This window comes from Anguilla anguilla, chromosome 2 (genome assembly GCF_013347855.1).
Source record: "Anguilla anguilla isolate fAngAng1 chromosome 2, fAngAng1.pri, whole genome shotgun sequence".
NCBI classification, from domain to species: Eukaryota; Metazoa; Chordata; class Actinopteri; order Anguilliformes; family Anguillidae; genus Anguilla; species Anguilla anguilla.
In genome coordinates, this window is record NC_049202.1 from 55,617,744 (window position 1) to 55,627,507 (window position 9,764).

Genomic DNA, 9,764 nt, shown 5'->3' on the forward strand with positions numbered 1-9,764 from the left:
TAAATGCATACATGTGATAATACTTAATCTGCAATAACATGTTGTGAATGAACTGTCTAATGAAAAATGCAGTGTTCAAATGTGGTTATCATATAATGCAAAACTGTTATTTTCATATTAATTAAATGGAAACACTTAAATATGCTGCCTTTCTTTTGCAAACATGGTCCTAATATTAACCATTGCACACTATTGCCTATTATAGGTGAGGACGCGCAGGTTAAATCTGGGGAAATCGTGTGCGTGTTTGTCATATTGTAAAAGTCAAAACTGACTCTAGTGTTTGTAGATATGTCTTCGGAGATGTATGGGTAAATAAAAACCACATATGCAGTACGAGTTCTCTTTGTAAACTATATTTCACTGAAACCATTTTCCAGATCTTACATTGGCACTCCTTGTATTCTATGAAATATTTAAATGTGTTTGTATTGCATAGTTATCTCTCGTCCTCTCACACGTCCGGGCAATGTATTCATAAATAAATTATATGCTCAGCGTTTCGCAAGGTTCATTCATGCATCCTCGGGTACCAGTTATTGAGGTTATTGATTGAAAAAATTCTGTAACCGACACTATTTTGTGCTTCACCATTTTTTTTAAAGAAAAATTGCATATTTAGACGGTGTTTTACTTCACTGTCAAAACTGTGCCTCACGGATTGGTCAATCGTGCGGCCAGTTTCATGAAATCTTAACGGCAGAGAATGGTGCCACGCGCTTTCCAAAGCGCAGAAATGATGCAGAGTACAGCTCACGGTTGCCATCTGTGGTTCCAGAAAATAATGCTTTTCCATAGCCACTAGTCGGAATCCTTTTTACTCTGTAGTTGACAAGACTTCAGGATGCACGGTACCACACAGCCGCACTGGTGCTTGCGTTTACAAAATCTTTGACAAATCCAATTATTGGTTGCTTTGTGACGACGTTTTTACCATGCACTAAAACACGTTTATTAAATTGGCTACGTTGATTCAGTTTAACGTCTAAGGATTTTTTTTTTTATCTTCACAATTTTTTGTTCTTACAAAGTCGTTTGCATTGCGTTGGATAATGCTACTCTCCTGGTCATTATTGGATTTTACTGGAGTACAAACCGCATGAGAAACCGTGAAAATGAATCTTTCAGAAATTTATTTAAAATTTGGACACCTGTTTTCAAAGAATTTTTCTTTTTGGAGCCACCATAGTAACCAGAGTCACAATTTTCGGGAGGCGATCCCTTTCACGGATGACGTTTTGTTTGCAGGACATGAGCCAGCTACAATCGCATTAGTAGTGATGTACACTTTATCATTCACCATCGGACTGGGGGGCAACATTATGGCACTGACAGTACTCACCAGGAGAAGAAATCGCCTTGCCGCCGTTTCGGCAACCAGACGACTGCTCATTAATCTAGCAGTTTGTGACATGATGGTGGTGTGCGTATGTATGCCTGTCAACATTGGCCACCAGGTATATAACGCCTGGGTTTTCGGGGACTTTTTGTGCCGAGCAGTCCCTTTTGTTCAAGCTGTGTCAGTGTCAGCGAGCGTTCTGAGCCTTGCCGTGATCAGTCTTAACAGATACTATAGCGTTCACAAACCCCTACATGCCAGGTCTTTTTTCACTGGCAGAAAAATTCTTTGCATGATTTGCGTGGTGTGGACTCTGTCCTCGGGTCTGTGTTTGCCATTGATCTTCATGAACAGGACAAAAACACTGGTGTTGATGGACGGCAAGCATGCCATCACAGTGTGCATGGAGAGCTGGCCCAAAGTCAAACTACGCCAGGGGTATAACTTCCTATTGTTCTGCGCCTTATACGGATTCCCTGTTTTATTCAATCTTGTGATTTGTTTTCTGACTGGGAGAAAATTGTGGTGCACCGGTGACAAATTCAAAGAGTGCAACAAGTGTAATCTGGTGCAGTCGGTGTCTCGGCAAAAAGTGCGCAAAAAAATTGCCAAGATGGTTGTCGCTCTGGTTGTCCTGTTCACTTTGTCTTGGCTGCCTCTGTACGTAGTTGACATCTGGATCGACTTCAACATGCCAGATGACGAACTGGACCACGTGAAGCACCAATGGATCCTGCAAGGGAGACCCTTTGCACAGTGGCTGGGTTTGACAAACTCGGCTCTTAATCCACTGTGTTACTGCTTTGTGGGGAACCTGTACAGGTCTGCGCAAAAAATTAGAAAAAGCTACCGAGCCAAACTGTCCTCAGTCTTCAGCGTCCCACTACCGCAATCTTCAACTACCAGTTCTGGCCCAGCGCTTTTATCTTACAGCCGCCCTTGCTCGGAAAAATGCGGGGCGGAGATGCGCGCATGGCGCACCTGTGCAGGTTTCGCTGCCAATTTGTCAATAAGCAAAAGCTTGTCATCTGTGACTGTGTGTGAAACTGTATTTGACTAACACCAGAGGAGTCAATTTGGATACGTGGACCTGATCCAATTGAAACCTTTGGATCGAATTAAAACGTCATGGTTAGGGACCAAAAAACTTAAAATGATACATTCATCATTGGATTATGAAGTGTTGTGGTTTACATCTTATTGATTGTAACAACGGATAGCGCACACCGTCATATTGCTAAGTACACTTCTGCATTGTTGTGGACAGATATTCATTTTTCAGCGTGTTGTTTGACATGTTTATATCTGGAAACTTAAATACATAAATATATAATGTTTAAAAATGTTCATGACTCGTGTTGAATCTGTTGTGATCTAATTAAGTAGGTGTTAGCATACAGTGCACAGCAGGTACATGAAAAAAACGAAATGCGTAAATCTGAAGACGTTTACGAAATTGTTATCAGTCGCTTAGATTAGTGCAGTGCTCTTTTTACTGGCCTGTCAAAAATCTTTTGAAAACCTGCAACTTATCCAAAACAGCGCGGCCAGAATTTTAACTAAAAAAGAGAGCATATTACTCCTGTTTTATCTGCACTGGACTGGATCCCTGTATCTTTTAGAATTGATTTCAAGGTCCTTTGACTGGTAAAGCTCAGAACGGTAAAGTACCTTCTTATACTGCCTCTCATTTTATGTTCCACCACGTGCTCTTAGATCCTCCTCCGTGGGCCGTTCCATGCACGAAAATTAATGCACCTAAATCCCTCAGAGAGGCAGAATTGTGTGGGAATTATTAAGAAGAAATTGAAGACTTTCCCTTATAACTTGACCTAGAACTAGTAGCACCTATTTTATTATTTTATTATTTTTATTTATTCTAGTTATTCTACTTTATTCTCAATTTATTTCTACTTATTTCTGTCTTACTGTATTTATTGTGTATTCTTGTATTCTGTTTTGCTTGGTTTTATTTAGTTAGTTTTTTATTCTTGTCCATAAATGTGAAACACTTTGCACTGCATTTTATGTATGAAATATTCAACATAAATAAATGTTATTATTATTGTTATTGTTGTAGTTATTATTATTATTATTATTATTATTATTATTATTATTATCATTATTATTATTATTATTATTATTATTATTATTAATAATAATAATACTAATAATAATAATAATAATAATAAAATAAAAAACATGTGAAATAATTTGACACTATGCACAAAAAATCCTTTTCTCCAAGTCAAAACATTGACATTATTGTCAGAATTATTTGTTACAGACAACTGTTTTATGAAGGCTTAGCAAATGTATTTAACCCCATTAATATGACATCAAATATCTATCCAAAGTCACATATTCTATAAAAGAATATATAGATTGTTGAATTATGCTTTCTCAATAACCAACCATGTGTTTGCCAATACTGCAAGACAAAGACAGCTAGGCTATGTTATGAAAACCATGCCAAGCAGCTTATTTGTAATGTTTAAATAGATATCACATATTTATCCATTTATTTTGCTATGGTTGTTGTACAGTAAAACTGTAGGACTATGTATTTTCCTCTTGTTCCACCAAAATGCAGTTTTACTCATTAATGACTTCAAACATTTATTTCACTTATTTGGGACATACATATTTCATCTGGTTTTGGTTCTGTATTCCACAATTTAAGACTTATAATAAGACTTATACAACTATTCACATGTGGTTAAAGTGCAGATTCAGCTTTTATTAAAGGGTATTTTTATTCAAATCAAGTAAATATCATTAAAAAAATAGAACAAAGGAATGTGTTTGAAGTCACTGATGAAAAATACATTTCACAGAAAAATATCAAAATACATGAGGCTATGCTGCCCCAATAGTTAAAATTTTTTGGTTGTCCAAATCAAGGACTAAACCCTGTGCTAATCCCTTCCCCAGCTCTGAAACATAATGTCAATTTTGATACAAAATAACGCAACAAAAAACGTTAAGATGATATGGTGTAACCTCATTATGATATTTAAAAATGATCTAAATAGGAAACAAAATTAGCTTGCTAGCGAGCTATAAAATTTGTTTTCTACATTGGAAATTGGGTGACAAATTGGTGACAAACTGAGTTGTAAACATTAGTCACCATACTGATTCACCCGACTGATGGCCTAACTTTACATCAAATGGATATTTAATTATTTTCCCATTTATACATTTAGAAAAAGTGCGTATTTTTCTATATTACTTAATGATACTTTAATAGTAAAAAAGGGATTGCATTGGGTCTGTATTTAAGTAAGTTTTAGTAAAAACAAAACATTAGCAGCAGCAATTCTTGTAACTGAAGTAAGTGGGCAACAACACTATGGGGCTATTCATTCAATATAGGCCAGTGGCAGAGTTGACAAAATCCTTACATTACATTTACTTAGCAGATGCTCTTATCCAGGGCAACTAGTAAAAGTTGAGGGGAGGGGGCACAATGAGGATACATTTAATCAAACTACCGCAGATATGGAGTCCAAGCTCTCACAAACAGCAAAATTAATATGCTGAATTCAATTTAAGAACCTCCGTAGCTCGGCGTGTACATACTGATGGAGCTTCCAATCAAGAAACATGAGTCATCTGGCCAGAAGGCTAGCTAATGCTCTTCTGACAGATATTCTACCCTCTCAGTGGCAGGGCTGGGGTCAGCTTTAAACGGAACTGTTATTTCAGTTCAATGAGGCTAATGGGAACTTTGGAATTAGACGTTTTAGAAATTATTTCCAGTAGATTTCAATTAATCCGTAGCCTTGGTCCTTTTGAGTTGAGAATATTGCCTGTGGGATGGCATTATCATTACATTCCTCTTCGTGCAAATGATGTGTTCCTCCTTATGCAAAGGAACAGATAAACAAGAGAGAAACTAGCAAAGTGTAGCTTTGAATATATATATATATATATATATATATTTGAATATCATTGAAAGTACACATGTCAGCATTAAGGGGGCTGTAAATATACACAATAATATTTTGCCAAAGAACAAACAAGAAGACATTTCTAAGAAGACAGATTCAACACAATTTTTTTTCTGAATAACTGAAATCTTTTATTTCAGTAAATTGAAGACCAGTATGAATGAAACCAGATATTCCCTCTTCTGACCTGTTCTTTCTAAATAAATGCATAAAGAAATGACAATAGAAAGGACAATAAGCGTCTTTGAGACTATGAAAAGCGGTGTATAAAATAAATGTATTATTTATTATTAGAGATAGGGTAATTGCAGAAATTGAATGATATAAGATTAAGTAGTTCCTGAAATGATGGTTGGGCTGTTCACAGAAATCTGTCTCTTATCAGACCCCCAAAGGAAAACAGACTGTGTTTACTGTGCTGACAAGAGACAGTGCTCAGTTGCAAAACATCCTACTGAATCAGCATTATGTGAACATTACATTACATTTATTTGGCAGACGCTTTTATCCAAAGTGACGTACAAAAAGTGCATTTCATGGTCATAGACAACTGCTAAACACGGGTTCAGTAAAGTACAATACTTATTTTGTACAGCTATTTCTAGCCAACCATAGGTTCTTCATAATACAATGTCATCATGTTTTGTATTGCTGGAAAGCCGAAGTCATGGGGAACAAGCTGATGTCTTTGGTGGTGGGGTGCTGACTAAAGATTTTGATACCTATGGGTCAGCGCCCAACCAGATACGAAGGTTAACCCAAAATGATATGCTTACAGAGTGCGAGCAGGATCATTGATCTGTCCTGTTTTGTCATGATTGAATCTTTATTTGATGACTTGGTGTTTTGCTTTTATCTTTTGAGTATATGTGGGGAAAGGTTGAATGGCTTGGGGAGACTCGTTCATTCATCTGACTGTAGAGGTCCAACATACACATAGAACCATCTGCACCCCATAGTCACTCGCCTGTACACTAGTGTTGTAGCAGAATACACAATTGTATTTATGCAGGCTGGACAAGCCAGAGGCACGTCCGCGTCTAACAAAATAGATAGTGATTACGTATAGCGCTACACTACCGGCTGTTACGCGCTCCCCCCGTTCTGCTTTTATTCCCCTTCGTCTGTCTCTCCCTCTCTCATCTCTCAGGTGCCTATGATTAGGGGCTGATTGCACCTGTAGTGCCCCTCCCTTCAAAAGGGCTCAGTGGAGAGCGAGACTCCTGGCTGGCAGCATTCCCTTTTGTTTGTTCCCTCTTCCCCTTTGGTTTTTTTGTCTAAGTTTCCTATTTTTCCTTTTTCTTTTGGGGAGGGAGGTCTGGTAGTCTAGTTATCGTGACTTTATTGTTGTAGTTTAGTTTTTTCCCTGCTTTGTTAGTTTAGGGAGAAGTCCAGGGTCCGACGGCTCACTGCTTAGTCGGCCCAGGCTTCTCCTTCCTTTTGTTATTTTTGGCCAGACTTATAAGACTGCTCTTATTGCTTCATCATTTGTGAGTATTTTTGTGTTTTGTTAAATAAATTCATTTGCTTGATTATTCTAACTTGGTGAGGTAGAGCCACTGGCGTTTGAGGCAGAAAGCATTCTCCTCCATCTATGCATAACTGTTAGCACAGAGGAAAGGTTGAAAATACAATTTTTAAAATGAATCCCATTCCAGCAGCACTGGGTTAGACTACCCGCCTTCCTTTACCACCCAGATACTTCCACTGTTTGGTGTGTCAGAGGGGTTTCTTACAGTTAAGCTTTTTATATTCAGATGAATAATGGAGAAAACATGAATTTGCCCTGTTTTAATAAACCTGGTTTTAAAATGATTATATTCTCATTATAATAATTACATTGATTGGGTTCCACCTTGGCAAAAAAAATAAAACCTTGGCATGATACTAGATAAAAATTATCTAGTATCATGTTATCTATTCCTGAACTGAAGAGAAGACATGCTAAGAGCTTCCACCCAACTCATCAAGCACTCAGGAAACTGTCATAAGTTTGTATACTTATAAGTTCGTATACTGCGTATACTTCTGCTGTAACAAGCCATGGCTGGGAGCCCATCCGAGTAATTAGCTGTCCTTGCTGCAGAGCTCTGGGCTCCATTGGTTGCAAGCATTCAGCGTACAAGGGAAACAAGGGCAGCTCCTGACAGCTCTCCTGACTGAAAGAAATCAAGCAGTGCAAGAGTAAAGATGTTCAAAATAAAACAAATAAAAAAACACAAAAGCAAAACTCAAACCCCAAAAAGCTAAGTAAATCAAAAAGTACTGTAACTGTAATTCTGTAAAATCAAAGTGATGAACTGTTTCCCTCTATGGCCCTATAAAAAATGAGTGGAGAGGATGCAGCACTGGCCTCTACTGGATGTTTCCATATTTATTTTCGAGAACACTGTTAGATCAGTACTTTAACTCAATTGCTTGAGAAAACATCCTGTTGTCTGAACAATTACCCGGTAAAATGAAAACTGGCATAAGTCACCTAGGATCAGGGAGTGCAAACTGGAAAAATAAGGATGGCAACGGTGCACGGATGAGAGGAGTCAGATAACTAATACGATGTATTTAACAACCACCTGCTGCTCTGGCCTCCCTGTTCAATTTCACAGACATTGCAGATGGCTAATCTATCACTTCACCACCAAATTAATACCATGAAAATCAAGCAGTGCCTTTAACAACAAAAAAAGAGTAGATACATGCAAGAATTAAAGCCTTAGATGAGCAGCAGCAACAATTGTGTTGAATTCCTACAAAATGGAGACTGAATGACATAGCACGGTATTCACCTGATCTGTTTCTTTGGTGCCCCTGGGACAAAGCCACTAAATGTTCTAATTAATATGTATATAAAAGCACCCTCCCCCCTCCCATTGGCAACAGGGTACCATTGTGCAAGGAACCAAACCTGAAGGCAGTAAATGCAATGTTTATGTAGGAAATGTAAACCTCTTAATCACAAAACTATTAATAAGCTCCTTACTTATACAGAAAACATAAAGGCTAACACAAACACATCCCTGAAAATGTAATTCACTTTACTAATACATCACACAGTTGCTACCTCATTTCACCGTAAAGATCTGATTATTTCTGCAGTTCTGTGGTAGTGCCCTTATTCCCTCCCCCCCTCCTCCTTTCCCATTGCCCATTAAGGGGCCATTTATGCCCAGATTGTTTTGTGCCTTATCTTCCACCACTCCAGGTCTTGAATGGAAGGCATTGCAGGAGGTAATTGGTACAGCTGGCTGGCGAAGAAGAAAAAGGACGTTTTATTCTATTCTAACAAGATGTTTTAAATACGTAATGTCAACAAAGATCTATGCTAATTGCCTAACACATAGCCAATGTCGACTGATGCTAGCCTGACAATCATAACATAATTTAAATGTCAGTGCACAGGCTTCCTATGAATATTCCTCTTAACTTCACTCTTATTCTTGTCTTGTTCTGAGCTCCATTTAAAATGGACTGAGAATAGTACTCTTAATTAGCAGTCTCTCTTGCTTCCTCTCAGTCCTTCAGATCTATGGAAGGTGCTGCAGAGATACAATTCAGTCATTTATTCAATTCCCAATGCAAGACAAGTTCTATTAAAAATAAATTATTTGTTTTGAATGGACACACTCCACTCCAGTGCTTGGTAGTCCTCTTGCGCTCTGTAGTCAGTCTGCCCCAATGCCCTGCAACCCCATACAGAATGAAAAGGCTCCCACATTCACTCAACTGGCTTCAAACATGGCACAGGGCCTTTTAAATGTAATATTTAAGTGTATAGCTAAATAATAATAAGACTAATACAAATACTGTTCCAAATCATACTTTCAAAGCACTGAGTTCACCTGAAAGTGGAATCACTGCTGGAACATTCTGGACATTGAGGCTTCCACTTTAATAGGACTGAGTGTCATATTAAATGTGTCACTTGTACAGGGCATGTGTAAATTACAGTTATAAAGCATTGGTAATACATGAGGTCTTGGTCAAAGTTGTGGAGCATAATAAAAATCACTATGCTGCCAGATCCGCTTGGCACAAAACCCCATCTTGTGATGGTCAAAATAATTAGTTCTAAACCCTAAGAGCAGATGGTAATGATGAATATCCCTACTCTATTCATGGCTGAATATAGTTTGCATCCCTTTGATGAAGAGATACGGCAGTGTATACTTTCACTGAGGTTAGCTGAATAGCAATAGAACTACAATGAAATTCTAAGAACACTGTTTTAACCATTTTTATTTTCTTGATCTGGAATGTCAAGGTGGAGGGGGAACAAATGAAGCTCTCGCATATTAAAATGCTGCCAGTAACACTCAGTTTGTGCTACGAGGTGCAGAGAAACATCCAGCCAAGACCCACAAACCTGCGCAAACAGCTGATTTCTGAGTCTTCTGAAACCCACCCAGGTCTCCAATTACAACTCAAAAACCACAGCCAGTCGTTTCAGCTGTCGATCTGGAAACGGTCTG

General features: G+C 38.1%; 1 protein-coding gene across 1 annotated transcript; it reads left to right on the forward strand.

Annotated features, from left to right (window-relative positions):
- Positions 1-530: 530 nt before the first annotated feature.
- On the forward strand, positions 531-3,339 carry LOC118220106 (gastrin/cholecystokinin type B receptor). Its single transcript, XM_035403722.1, has one exon. It carries the CDS (start codon positions 1,116-1,118, stop codon positions 2,397-2,399), a length of 1,284 nt encoding a protein of 427 aa, XP_035259613.1. The 5' UTR covers positions 531-1,115; the 3' UTR covers positions 2,400-3,339.
- Positions 3,340-9,764: the final 6,425 nt, after the last annotated feature.